Source organism: Stegodyphus dumicola, chromosome 1 (assembly GCF_044657685.1).
Source record: "Stegodyphus dumicola isolate Sdum_Otavi_A_Nest chromosome 1, ASM4465768v1".
In the NCBI taxonomy this organism is placed as follows: Eukaryota; Metazoa; Arthropoda; class Arachnida; order Araneae; family Eresidae; genus Stegodyphus; species Stegodyphus dumicola.
The window spans coordinates 36,994,796-37,010,253 of record NC_140768.1 but is presented as its reverse complement, the minus strand read 5'-3'; the positions used below and the strand labels follow the sequence as shown (position 1 = coordinate 37,010,253).

At 30.4% G+C, this 15,458-nt stretch overlaps 1 protein-coding gene across 3 annotated transcripts in view; it reads left to right on the top strand.

Annotated features, from left to right (window-relative positions):
* Positions 1–15,458, top strand: part of LOC118186159 (uncharacterized) — a 268,685-nt gene that overhangs the window by 163,252 nt on the left and 89,975 nt on the right. For all 3 annotated transcript variants that reach the window (XM_085813997.1, XM_085813988.1, XM_085814006.1), the window contains 7 exons: positions 1,707–1,835; positions 1,936–2,073; positions 6,902–7,177; positions 8,133–8,243; positions 8,874–8,993; positions 10,843–10,891; positions 13,369–13,483. In XM_085813997.1, coding sequence (XP_085670123.1) covers positions 1,707–1,835; positions 1,936–2,073; positions 6,902–7,177; positions 8,133–8,243; positions 8,874–8,993; positions 10,843–10,891; positions 13,369–13,483 — 938 coding nt within the window. The remainder of the gene's footprint in view (positions 1–1,706; positions 1,836–1,935; positions 2,074–6,901; positions 7,178–8,132; positions 8,244–8,873; positions 8,994–10,842; positions 10,892–13,368; positions 13,484–15,458) is intronic.

Genomic DNA, 15,458 nt, shown 5'->3' with positions numbered 1-15,458 from the left:
GCAAAGTGTTTATTTCCAGTATCATCTTATCTGTAGGAAAATTTAATCTTGGTGAAAAGTGTATCTGCTATATGTAATTTATTGCAATGAAATATACATGTTTAGATACCTTGGTCAGTAATTGGTTCAGATACCTTAGTCATTGTCTTTACCGTAGTTATTAATGCTCATATCTTTGCAAAAAGAGTAACATTTAGATCATCAGATTTATCATAAGGTATCTAAAAATATATCATTAAATATTTAAGAAAAAAATGCTAGTTTTTTTCCCTATAAAAAATCTATGCATAATAAAATAACTCTTTCTCACATCAACACACACTCCCCCCCAAAAAAGTATGCAAATATCTTAACTGCTGGTATAAAAAACAAGTATCTGTTTAAATTTTGCTTTAATTAGTTCATTTTTTTAGTACTTCATATTTAGCTATTCTGTAAAGTTTTGAAAAACATATTTAGTTCTAGAGATTTAACCTTTTTTTTTTTCTACTGTTTGGCCAAGTTTCAGCTTGGATTGTTTTATTTATTTTTTTGCTGTGGTATGATGAGATTGAAGTATTTTGGGTAAGAAGTACAGGATAATTTTTTAGGCCAAAGGGGTATTAGCTCAGAAGGCTATTAGTCTCGAAACAACATTTTGCACTGAATCACTAAAAGCATTGAATCACTTCTCAAATTGTTGGCACCAAATACTATTGCCCTGTATTTATTTAAAGAAATTAAATAATGAAGAATCTACATGAATTTGTGTATGTTTCTCGCATTGTGAAAAAACAGTTGTACCTAGAGCCATCAAATTTGCAATAATGTAGTTCTCCACCTGAATACGGGCACCTGGAAGCCCAAATTTTGGATTTTGAATTTGTTTTATTATCTATTTCATATGTTGTAAAACTTTTAAATGAATGACCCTTTTGGACATAATATAAAATCTGAAAGCTTACAGATTTTTATTTTTTTATATTTCTTTAGCTTTATTTTATAACGTTGCGCGCCTCTAACTTGCACGCAACCAAGGGGTGACTGTGGAAACTGTATAAAAGATAGAATCTTGTGAAGGGTTTAAGTCCCTTTTTATACAACGTAAAAATTACAATTGCGTGCTCTTGACGCTTACAGACGGCACCTACTTGGCGGTCAAATAAAAATAATAACCTGAAAAGAAACTAAAGACAAGATTCTAACTACGAGGCTCTCTAAAATAACTAACTCACCGCGTTTTACAATACCGCTGCTAATTCAGCAGACTTGAAGCTCACTTGAACGATTAACACTACTTCCCGCCAAGCACATAGGCCGAAACATGGGGTTCTTCAATTTCTCACTAACTACCTCCGCACTCGTGAAGTAAGAATATCACACACCAAACTTGTTTCCTTCTATTTAAATCATAATACTTCCGCTGATAATTTGAATCCTTGCGCGTTCTACTAAAATTTACATATTCTGGCATTGGCAGTTCCAGGGGAAAGTAAGGCTTGACAGGAAAGATAGTTTAAACTTAAAATAAATGTTAGTTAAAATAAATATAAACCCTACAATTTTAGCCTTCATTTAAAAAAATAGTTAGATCTTTCATTTATTTATTTATTGTATTGCATAGTTATTTTTTTTTTTTTTTTTTTTTTTTTTTTTTTTTTTGTAATCTCTTTCTTTAATTTGATTTAGTTTTCCTTGAAAGCTAAAAACTTTATTTCTGTATGTAGATCAGCATAGATCTCGGAGATGAAATTAATAAGTTGCAAAAAGAAAAGCAGGAGTGTTTGCAAGCTATTACTTCAATAAAGATTAAAGTATCAGAATTAGATTGTCAAAAAAATGAAATTCTGAATGAGGTGATTTTGATTTTTTAATATTCTAAATCTTTAAAATATGTTCCTATTTGAATGCGATTATTAATATGCTTTTTGTTCTGGTACATATTTTTCATTTTAGCTTCAGCTAGAACATGCACTGATAGCTAATGAATATAAAGAAAAGGAACAGTTGCAAATATTTGAAGGTAACAAACTGGCTGAAATACAGAAACAGAAATTATCTCTTGAGCAAAAATCAGAAGTAACACAACAAGAGGTAAATAAAAAATTTTATTTTTTTTAGTAATAGAAATACAAATTGATAATTGAATGCTGAAAAATCTTTTCATTGTCTTTGTAAATTAATGCATAATGTTTTTTTGTATTGGGTATAATGTTAGATCACTTAAATATTATTATAAAAAGTAACTGATAACTTAAAATTTTATTTAAGTTGCATTCAGGAAGGGAATTAAGAGATTTTGAATTATGAAATTATTAATAAAGATTAGGACTTGTATCTTATGCTAGATGCAAAAGTTATAAAATTGCCATTTGAAAAAGGAAACAAAATTTTACTCATTTTTCTTTTATATGTAGTGGAAAAAATTTTTCTGCTAACTGATATTGTTCAAATCTTAAAAGAAATTCTTTTTGCTTCTATCTTTCAGCTGACATATGTATTCAAGTAATTCTTAGAATTTCTTTTGAGCAGAACTTAAAATTGTTTCTTTTTTTTCTTTTCTTTTTTTTTTTTTTTTTTTAATATCATTAGAGCTAGTTCTAAATAAACTCATGATTTTCTTGTGAAGAGTGGTGAAAAAAATTAATATAGAGTATCATAATTTTGTATCTGATCAAGAAGTAATGGCTCAATAATTTCTTTTTGTGCTGCGGTGGGGGCTAGAAACAAATTAGAATGTCGCAGAGTTTTAAAATAAAATACTATATAAAAAGAATTTACAAAATAACAATTATGTACTTTTTACCCTTATTTTCTTTTTCTGTAATAGGAGAATGTATTTCATATGATTTTCTAAATATAAAAATGTGAAAATATTAATTGCTGTTGTGTATTTTTAGAATTTATTTTAATGTATTTAAAATTTTTTAAATATTAATATATATCTGTTAACTGCAAAAGTATATTATCTGAATGTATCACATTCAACAAGAGGCTGGGGAGTTAGGACTGCTGAATACTGTTTTACTGCTGAATACTGAAGTTTTATCTGGGTTCGATTCCAGGCAAATGAGTTGTGTGCATGGTTTTGTTGTTTACCCCATGTGAAACATGAATTCAAATCAGTTTCCTTTAGAAAGCTCCCACAAAGTGCTGGAGGCCCTGGAAAGGTCACTTATTGGCCGGCCTGGTGGTCTTGCATGTCCTAGAGTGGAACAGCTCTAGTACCCCGGTGGTAGCGTAACGGGTATGCTGGATAATGTCCCTCTGCGATGGGCAGCCCGAGCAACTATCAGGTAGCAAATTAATGACTGATGTTAGCATATGGCGATTAGTGCAAGTACTCTCCAAGGATTGGGGAAGGAGATTGGACTGGCCATGTCGTGCCTTATTATAGTGTTTCGGCTGGTGGAGCATGTAATAAATAAAACTAGTTACTATCTATGAAGGCATCCCTTCCCTTAGATAGACAGCTTTTATGTGCTTTGCCATATTCAAATAGCCCAGCCCAGGAACCCAGATATATCACCTATCAAACATAACATTATTTATACATTTTCCAGCATTTTCAGATTAATCTTGTCCTGAGTATAATTTATATATAAAAATAAATAAATAAATAAATAAAAAATAAAATAAAATAAAATAAACAAAATCTGAAATGTTTCAGATTTTAAATTTCGTCCAAAGGGGCGTTTTTTAACATTTTGTGTGTTACCTTTCTTTATTAAATATCATGTTCCTCGCACTTAAACCATAAGATCCAGTGCAACAGCAATATCGCAAAATAGTTTTAAAACGAGCATATCTTTAGAATTTCCAATACAGAGACTCACGCGCTGGAGATAAAAATGTTTTTTCTGCACAACGTTGCCATTGCTCGCTTTGAAATCCTTGAGTTTGTTAATCAAAAATTCGTCAAAGTTTTAAAAAATAGGAAATCGATCATAAAACAAATTTCAAATTTTAAATTTGGTCTTCCACATGCTCATATTCGTTGGAGGATTACGTTATTCAAAATTCGATGACTCTATGTACCGTTGTTTTGTCACAATACGAGAAATATACATACATTTATGCAGATTTTTCATTATTTAATTTCTTCAAATATAATGCAGGACTCTAACATTTTGTGGCAACAGTTTGAAAAGTGAACCGACATTTATGAGTCCGACGCAAAATGCCAAAATGAAACTAATAGTCCTTCGGGATTCAAATCCCTTTGGACTAAAAAAAAAAAAGACACAATAGTCTTGTAACTTGTATTAAGAATTTAAAATAAAGTGTCTTCCCCCCCCCACTCCATTGTACCAAAAATGTTTTTCAGAAAAATCCTGCTTTTTAAGTTGTGATATTAAATACAGTACAGTTTTGTAAATATCACAGCAACATTATATATTACACATTACAATAAAAACATTTCATGAAATATTAAGCAATATACACTCTTAGACAAAAAAAAAAAAAAAAAAAAAAAAGACGCACCAAGAAGGAGTTATCCAAATGGGACGGAAATCGGTAGAAGTGATGTACATGTACAGAAAATCAAATGATTAACAGTTGGAGAAAAATTGGATGATTTATTGAAGTGATAGAGCTTTACAAAGTGAAAAAGTCAATAACGCGTTTGTCCATCTCTGGCCCTTATGCAAGCAGTTATTCACCTTGGCATCGATTGTTAGAGGTTGCGGATGTCCTCCTGAGGGATGTCGTGCCAAATTCTGTCCAACTGGCACATTAGATCATCAACATTCCAAGCTGGTTGGAGGGCACTGCCCATAATGCTCCAAACGAGCTCAATAGGAGAGAGATCCGGTGACCTTGCTGGCTAATGTAATGTTCGGCAAGTACTAAGGCAAACAGTAGAAACTTGTGCAGTGTGGGGGCGGGCATTATCTTGCTGAAATGTATGCCCAGGGTGGCATTACATGAAGGGCAACACAATGGGCCTTAGAACTTCGTCGACGTACCGCTGTGCTGTAAGGTTGCAACGGATGACAACCCAAGGGGTCCTACTATGAAATCAAATGACACCCCAGACCATCACTACTGGTTGTTGGCCTGTCTGCCGGAAGACAGTCAGGTTGGTATCACATCGCTGTCCGGGGCATTTCCAGTCTCGCCATTGCTGGTCATCGAGGCTCAGTTCAAAGCGGAACTCATCATTGAAGACTATTCTACTCCAGTCAGTGACGTTCAAGTGTGAGTGTACGTTCAAGTGTGAGTGAGCTCGACACCACTGCAAATGGACTTGACATTGTACAGAGGTCAATGGTAGTTGACATAAGGGGTGCCGTGACCTCAGCCCCTTTTCTTTGAGCCGTCTATGAATGGTCCTTGCGGTCACTGAAGCACAAGTTGCACGTACAATCGATGATAATGATGGATCTGTAGTTGTGAGTGCCGCTCTGACAATTGCTCGGTCTTCACGTTCTGTCGTTTCTCTAGGCCTGCCGCTTCCCTCTTGACGCTGTGTGTGGCCATGGTTCACCCATTCCTGCCAACATCGTCTAATAGTGGCACCACTCCTGCTCAAATGTCGAGCTATTCGCCAATAAGACCAACCGGCTTCTTTGAGCCCAACTACACGACCTCTCTCAAATTCTGACATCTGTGCATATCGTTCGTGCACCTGTAAGCGAGACATAGTTACTGTCTACCAGAGTACACGGAATGAAATTCATGAAGAATTTAATCGTAATTTCTCCTCTTAAATATCCTGCCAGTTGCGCAGATCAGATGTGCTGTAGTGACAACCGTTCATTCGTTGGCAGCCAAAATGTAAAATTTTGCATTTTCCGTCAAAACCTGTATGCATATCAATTTGTGTCAAATTTGCTTTATATCTTCTCGGTGCATCATGGTGTGTCATTTCTTTTTTTGTCCAAGAGTGTATGAGTGATAGCTTGTTCATATTTTGATCTGATTATATATGTAGGTACTTACATATTATCGCAACCAGGTTGGTTCGATTTGTAAGTTTGCGTAAAAAAGTATGAATAGAATAAAAATGTACATTTATTAATTACAGATAATTTTTAATACAGTTTTTTATATTTTGTTTTAAAATATAAAATAGCAATTAAACCCTTCCGCTTTCGAATTTGAATTAAGTTGCAGAATTATTTTTTCGGCGGAAATCTTTTGGCTATTACTTTTAGCACTGATTGAAAACCGTCTTCGCCATTAACAGCTTGAGCTTGGCGCCATATAAATTCGATAAGGTATGAGTGAAGATGATGACGGGCTGTTCCTCTCTGTTTTTTGTTGCGCCATTTGGCTGAGCCCCACATGCGCTCTACATGTTGTGTGTGAACGCCCGTGTTCGGATCCACAAAGTTATATTTGTCATTAACAGTTCCATGCAGAAATCCAGCATTTTCGAACTCACTTGTATTGTATCCTTTCCAGCAATCCGAATAAATGATGCTTCCTTCCTTGATATTTTTGCAAATTTTTTCCATGAGGGTAACGGCGCTTCTGTTAGGTACAGTAACCAAAAAAGTCTCTTTCTTTTCTCGGCAAATTCCGCCAAAAACCCATTGCTGTGCTAGTACACGCCCAGTGTTATTTTTTCTTTTTACAAATAAACTTTCGTCTAAACACGTAGGGTTGCCGTAAGTAGGGTCGCCAAATTTGGCGATTTTTGCGAATTTTGGCCTGGTTGCGTTAATACGTAAGTACCTATATGTGCATAGGATTTGGATTATTTTACTTATAAAACTAATATAGGGTTTTAGTTTTAATATAGGATTTTAATTTAGTATAGAGTTTTAATTTACTTATATGAGTAATATGGAGTTAGGTCAATAGGGTTTAAATAATTTACTTATATAAGTTGAAAACTTATGTTACGGTTTTACGATTAGAAAACGAACTGTATTTTTATTCATCATTTAAATTTCATCTTTTAATGTTATAGCTTGAAGCTGCCAAAGCCAAAGTTCAGCAGCAGGAAAAATTAGTAGAAGATCTTCAAAATGAATTACATTCAATTCAGCCTAATTCCATTAATGAAGCTGAAATAACATCCAAACTTCATGAGCTGCAAGCACAGTCTGAGCTACTAGATATAGAGAGGAAAGCATTTGAAGATCTTGAATTTCAGCAGCTGGAATCTCAGGCACATGAAGAAGAAGAAAAAGAAGAACTAAGTCAAGAAATTGAATGTTTTAAAGAAACCATAGCTCAAAGGCAGGTATGAAAAAAAAAGAGACAACTTGTGTTTCCTTCACTCTCTATTTTTAATGAAAGGCCACAAAAAGGTTATTCTTTTTATTTGAATTAGTTTTTAGGAAATTGACTACAAATAGGAGCTTTTTGTTATTAAAAATTAAATTGTCATATTTTCTATACAGAAAATTATGATTTTGATAATTTTATATGTTGAAATAGTCATAAAATTTGACAAATAATCTTAAAATACCTAGAGAATTTTATTATATTGAAAGTGCCAGTAAATTAATGTAAGCAGTTAATTTAGAATTCATTCGTTTTGAATTTGTTCATTTTAAGTTCTCTAATTCTCTAAATGTTCAGGTTATGTTGTTAATTTTTCATAAATGCAAACTCTCGTATACACAGATTTCTAAGTTTTTAGGCTAGTCTAGAAATACAATTTTGCATTGATTCACTTTTCATTTGCATTTGCTTTCATTTAAAAAAATGTAAGATATTATTCTTTTGTATTTAATTTATCTGAAACTATTTAAAAGCAATAGATGCAGTTCTTAAAATTTTTTGTTTATTATTTAATCTGAATGATTTAAATGAAAATGTAGTTAATTCATGATATATATAATTAAAAACATTATTTTCATAGAATTCTATTACATATTTTTTCACTTTTTACATATGCAGAAGATACATAACATATCCATACATAACATGTTTGTCTAAATGTATAATATAATATCCTATAAAATGTTCTAGTCTTCCACCTAGGCCATGTCTATTGATAATTACTACTGCTAAGCCATATTAAAATTTAATATAGAAATTTAAATGAATTAATTTTACCATATTAAAATATGGTAAAGGCTTATTAAAATCAGAAAACTTTCAAATTTTTTTAACAGTTTTTTATAAGCTCTGTACATGAAACCGTTTTATTATTATTGTTTAAAATTTATTTAATGTGCAATTTATTACAGATAGAACTGAATGAAATATCTAAACAGAAGCAGTCTCTTGTTGCTCAAATGGAAAAAGAAAAATTAAAGTGTGAGAGCCAGTTACAAGTGTTTACAGAGCAATTACGTCAAGTAATTATGTTTGTATTTTTTCAATCATATTTTTATTACAGTTAAAAGTATAAGAAAATGTGAAATATTTTCCGCTTCTAAATTATTGCGATTTAAGGTAATTTATTAAATTGTAATCATCATACATTCTGAAAATTTAAATAATAGTAGTATAAATTATTTTATATTGAAACAAAAATACAAAGTACAAAAAGGTAATAATTTTGACCATGAAGGTATATTATTGTATAAAGCTTATTTTCTTTACTCTGTATGTTTTGTTTACTGTTTTTATATTTTTATTTACTGTATGTGCCATTGTATTTTTTCGATTGATTTATCTAAGATACGTAGAAATTGGATGTTTACAGTTAGATTTTAATAATTTTAGAAATTTCATTGAAATTTGTCTCATAGTAATAATACCTCTGTGTATAAATCAGTATGTGATGAAATATCATTTAAATACATAAATAATTAGAAAAAATTTTAATTTATTGTGAGATACATTAAGAACATAATTAAAATTTATCAGTTTGGTGTATTTTGCTTTAAGTGTGTAGTCGTGACTCGTAAAACAGAGTTAATAAACATTATGAAAGTTGTGTATATAATATCCTGTCATATATGAGTGTGATTTTGTGTAAATAGGAAATATCCAACTTAGAAAGAATTCATGACAAACTAAAAGCACTCACAAGTGTTAAACCTGGTGGTACACCTTGTTCTAGTCCTGAAAGCAGTCCACGCACATCTGATTCTGATGTTGAGGTAATTTTGTTTTTTCTTTTTACTACAAAGGTTTGTCAAAAAGTAAGGCATAGTCTACTAACTGAATAATGATAATCATTAGAAAATGAAATTTTTAAAGTGAAGCTTCAGTTCTCTGGAAGTATCACTCAGTATATGACCCATTTATTTTGTTGTATTGCAGTCATCTTTGATTTCATGACATTAATGCACGTTTATAAGACTCTTCAAGTTGATCATTGCACACATGCAATGAACTCATTGTCATCTCAAAACTTTTTCTCATGCAGATAAACCTTCATAGTGTGAAAGCCAATTAAAAGATTATTATTACCCAAACAGGTAAAAAGTCTATACAGATAGAAAACTTCATGGGGGTTGTGTCACCATACCATCCTAGTCGGCCAATCTTCTGAACTTTCATAACATTGTATTGTTATTCTATTTGATGTTCATTTTGTGTGATACTTATCTCTTTGTTCGTAAAATATGCTGCAGTGTATCCAAGGATAAACAATATTGTCCTTTGGCAATGGTTATTCCTGGTTTGAGAAATTGAATGAAAATCAACCCCATTTGATCCCAAAAAGCCATCACCATATTTTGTTCTATGACTCAAATTGTTGTTTCTTTCAACTTGGACATCCTCAATGTCTCCATTCATTAATTTCTTTTTACTCTCAGGATTGAAATGAAACAGCCAAGTTTCATTATGTGATGATTGCATGAAAGCTGTATGGACTATCCCTAGAGAAAATTTATAGGTCATCATACATATGGTTCCTGATTTGCATCAACTTATCAAGAGCTATGGAACTGAGCACAATTTTTTTGTCCTGAGTATCAAGTCATTGGATTAGCATAAACATGAATCCTTTAGCTCCACTTGTGTAGTACGTGATCTGCCTTATGGTGATGCATCTATCATTTTGGGTGAATTACATTGATTTCAGCCTTTTCAATGGTTGTGATGGTTGACAGTCTACCTTATTGTAGCTGGTCCTAGATGTTGTATTTGCTACACCAAAACTTCTGAAGTCATTGCACACACTTGCTTCTGAAGTCATTGCTTCTAAAGACACATTACTTTGATTCATTACTTATCCCCATAGACTAGCAAGAGCAACAGCTGTAAATTGATGTTGCAAAGTTATATCAGGATTTGTTCAATCATCTCACATTGGTGTAGTTGATCAACCATGATAGCTTTCTTGCAACAAGAGGGAATAAAAATTGGAAATTGATTAAGTGGCAAAGAACAAATCTACTTACAAAATTTAATTTATTTAGTGCTTAGTTAGCATTATCAAGTTACAGTAAATCATGAGTTACTTTTTGACCAACCTCAGTATATATTTACATATACATGTTATCAAAAAATATTAGATATTAAATATTTTTTAAATGATTTTGTGTATGTGTGTCTGTTGTTTTCAAGCATATCCAGATTTAATTAACATATAGCAATGCATAAAACTATAGGTTTATATCTGTCTGTTTTGAACCAAAACTCATTATTAAATTATTATACTAACTTTATTTAACCCAACTTTACTTATTTAACTTTATTTAAACCTGATATAGCTAGTCTTTAAACAATATTTTTCCAAAGTTTGATCTACAAATACTTATTTCCTAATGCGATGCTAAATGCTTTATATTTAAAGAATTATCAAAATTTTGTATTGTATTATGACATTTTATGAGGAGGTAGTTAAAATTAATAATTTTTTCATTAAATTGTCAAATTTTTCTATTTATGACATTTTATGAATAATTAATAATTTTTGGTTATCTTGTATGATATTTAAAAATATGACTGCATGTATTGTATTCATTTCATTTTATTAATTTTTTTAAATAATTGTAGGGTCAAAGGAATGGTGTATGGAATACACATCCTCACGTAACATTAGATGGTATGTTAATTTTTTCTAAAATTTCGTTCAATTTTTTATACATATTGAAATATTAAATTGAATAATGAATGTGTATTTTCCCACTTCAGACAAAGAAATTGTAATTTTTTTTATGGTGCTGTATAGAAAAACTAACATTGCTAGGATTTATTGTAACCTATCTTCATTGCAAAATAATAGTGAACGAAGAAATAAATAGAAGTGAATCAAATTGAATTAAAATTAAATTATTATAAATTAGCTAGATTATTATAAAATTACTATAAATTGGCTAAATTAAAATAAGAATTATTATAATTAGTGAAATGATGTGCTTAGTAGAGCCTTTTAAAATTGTATTTTTTAATTAATTATTTATTGCTTTATGTTTTTCATCATTTTAATAACAGAAAAATAAAAGTGTAATATAGTCAATTCTTAGTTAACTGGGATATAATAGGAATGATATCTGCAGTTAACTCAAATTTATGATTAATTCAAAGGTATTTAAAAAATGTCCATAAAGAGGAATGGGCTATATTAATTTTTTTTAAATGTATTTTTAACAGTTCACCTGTATTTTTATTTAATTTAACCAGGAGTACTTTCATTTGGTTATGTAAATTAAATCAGTAATCAAAGTTCTTTTTCTTGAAATCTTCTCAATTATGTTTTTATTATTTTGGCATACTATTATATTTTAAGCATATATGGGCAATATTGATCTTAGTTCAAATGTTAATTGTTTCATTTTTTTTAATTATTTAAAATTCATTCATAGAAACTGGCTATTCTATAGCAGTCATCATATCTATTATTTCTGCAGTAAGATTCCTCTTTTCTGTCTACCGTGCAACATGACAGATTTTTCATAAACACTATAGCAGTCATCATATCTATTATTTCTGCAGTAAGATTCCTCTTTTCTGTCTACCGTGCAACATGACAGATTTTTCATAAACACTGGGGGAAAAAAAAAATAATAATAATCAAAAGAGTTAAATGACAATATCATGAGAAATAGGACAGACTGAACATATTAAACATAATGAATACTGAAGAACATTTCTTACAAGTTATTACCACTGGTCTAACTGGCTAAGTCTATAATCATTGATATATAATATTTTAAAAGATTTGCTTTTAAAAGTCAACAAAAAATTTTAAAAAGGATTCTACATCAGTTATATATTAAGTGACATTACCAAAGCTTTTATAAATTAACTAATAAACTGCAAATGCATTTGCAGAAACTGAAGAAACTGGAAATTTCTATGTAAGATCGGAGAGAGCATTGGCTCAGAGTTGAGTTCGGAGAATTGAAAGATCGGTACTTTTCTGTTTCGCCAGCGCAAATCTCACCAAGCAGACTTTGTTGGCGACAACATATAGTATACACATTAAAAAATGATTAAATAGGTTAAAGAATTTTTTATTTGAAGACATAAACATTTTAATAGAGTTTACAATTTTGTTTAAAACAAATAAATAAAGACAGTAAATTTGTGAAAATACATTGATATAAAAATTTACTATGAACATGGTTCAACATCCCGATTTGCCATTTCATATCACGTGACCCCAAGTGATCTCATCTCATGTAAACTACGCTACAAAAATCTAATTCTGTCAGTAATTATCTACATTAATTTCAAGTTAAATCTTAATTTGGAACACAAGTTTAAATGCAAGTATTATTTCAATTTGTATGAATAGCTTACTCAGAAATTATGTAAAACTGCAGTGCTTTACTTCGCTAGTGCATTCTCATTGGAATTGATGAATTTAACCCTTGGCTTCGCCTTTTCTATATTTTCGGCTTCGTGTAAGTGGTGTGATTGTATCCTAATTGACTTAATTACCGCGAATGGCCTTAGAGCATAAAACTGAACTATCTGGTAAAAATTATATGTAATTGTATGCCAGTATTGAAAGAAACAATCAATCTGATAACAAATGGCTGCGAGTTGTTTTGAAAATATGAGGCGTTAAAGGTTACCATCAAGGATATTCCGTTTGGCATTAGTTGCACCATTATTGGCAACTTTATCGCTTGCGCTAACAAAACGGAAATCTACCGAAAGATCTCCATGTGAGCTTTGCCGTTTTGATATACTTTGCACTGTGTTTAATATTCTTAGTATTTGAAGTGGTAACTACTGATTATACTATTCTGTCATTCTGAGAAGAGCTGTACAAATAGTTTTTGAAAAGTTCCAGAATTGTAAAGTGCTTTTTTGGGGAAACAAATTTTATTAAGCTATCATCAGTTCTGTGTGCATTTAATCCATTATGAATCCATATGCATGTAAAAACATGTATGTATAATATAATTTCCATAGTGTTGAAACATGTTGCAACATAGGTTTTTAGAATTTTTTCTTCAGAGTGATTTAAAAATTTCTTGATGAATCTCTGTTTTTCTTTTTAAGTACAGTTACTCTAAAAAACTTAAATGCTTTTGTAAATTTCATAACATCTTTTATGCTTTTTTGTAGATAATGTAGTTCCAAGGAGACATCAGTCAGAAGAAAGAAGTGACAATTGTAATAGCTTTCATAGTTTTGAATCAGAATCATCTAGTCTTACAAGTTCTGACACAGGAGGAGAAGGGTATGTATATGAACCTTTATGTCAATATTTTATAATGATTTGTTTTATTAAAAATTTTTTGAAGTTAGTAATATACTTTGACTACTAATGGGGAAAAAAGTTTAAAAATTACTAAAAGTATAAAAGTTACTGCTGGGTTAAAAAAGTACCTAGAATTTCTTGAATGTTGGGAATCATCTTCCAATAGTTGGAAAATCAAGATGCCACTGTGCTCAATGTACACAAATGAACTTTGAGAAAAGGACAAATATGAGTTGCTCAGTGTGTATTGTTGGGTTATGCAAAGAATGCTTTATCCTGTGCCATATGATGTAAAATCTATTTCATATAATAAGGTTTTCCAGAATAATAGGTGTGCTTATAGTAAGTGGATCACTGTGTGTGTGAGACATATGTATCCCACCATTAACTATGGATGGGACATATGTGTCTAAGCCTTTGGCTTGAAAACCATTTGTCAAAAAAATCTCAAATGCTAAATTTTCCTTTTTTATGACATATTTTGTTCACTTTGGTAGAAAATGGGGTAAATTTTTTTAATTCGTAGTTAATTTGGCTAAGAGATTAAGTTGTCATTGATACATTAAATCTTGTCTATCCTTAAAGAGAAATTTATATGCAGAAGTTCATATCCGCAATGAAGAATGAATGAACTGTGAAAACAGAACTTCTTACTTTTGCTATAGTTCTTTTATTCTAATTCTAAATTTTTATATTTTGTATCTGATACAGCTGAGAAAATATACCAGAATATGTGTTTTATTTTATATCTTGCTTGAAGTGTTGTGATTGGGCCTTTAAAATAGAAAATGCTTTTGTGTTGTTAAATTAGTGTTATAAAGTAAGTTTAATGATTCAGGTAAATAAATCAATGAAATAACTATAATTCAAACAAATAAAAATTATCTTTTATATTAACAGTTGTTAATAGTTTTATATGGATCGTTTAACACATGAGAAATTATATTTATCTCATTTTTGAGCTTTTTATCCTTAAAAAAGTAATTACGAATTTTGCAAAATTTTGCTTCTTTTTTATATTTCAGAAATTACATAATAATGTTTATTGAGGCTTAAATCAGCAATAAAATTTTTAACTAGAATTTTAAGAAAAACACTTGAAATTTTATTCTAAAACTTACACTGAGAACAAGAAAAGCAGAAAATGCAATTAATATCTAAATATTGAATTTCATTTAACCAGATTTTCGATTCAAAATTTATATATTTGTGAATATTAAAATAAAAATAAAACTGTTAAAAATAGTTATATTTGTATGATTTTAAATGTAATTGGATGTTTACTGAAATAAATTAAGTACAAATTGGGAAGTGTGTTTATATTAGCAAGAGACTTGTATTTAAGTAATGGAACATAATTATGTATTTTTTGCTCGTCTGTTAACATGGTGTGCGTATTCACTTATTCTCCTCCAAAAGTGTGTCAGGTAACTTAATCCACATTTATGCATATAAAATAGATTGCCCATAAGCGTAAGTCAAGAACGATGTTTCTCGTCTTTGTTAGTTGTTTTGTTGGTAACTGTAGGTTTATTTTTCTATTGAAGACTTTTTCAATAGAAAATTATTAAGAAAATTGCAGAATTAAATTAGCCAAAGAATATAAAATTTAGAATAATTTTGCTAATTAAATATTGATGTATTTTATGTCAAAGCCAAATTACAGATAGTTGAATTACTCGGATCATGTTATAAAGTGAATTTATATAATTTGGAGTTCATTTGAAATGATGATGTGGTGTAGCATAAAAACCTCCCATATACTGTAGGCATTTTGTGCAAGAACTTTTTTTTTTTTAAAAATATTTCAAGGTTGGCAGCTATGTATGCTCATTTTCGGCCCATATCTGGCAATGGGGGAACACAGCATTTTTCCATCTTTCTAGCCCTGTGTGCTGTAAATGAGGACTGAAAACCCATGTTTAAAGTGGAATGTATACATACTTGTTTTCTT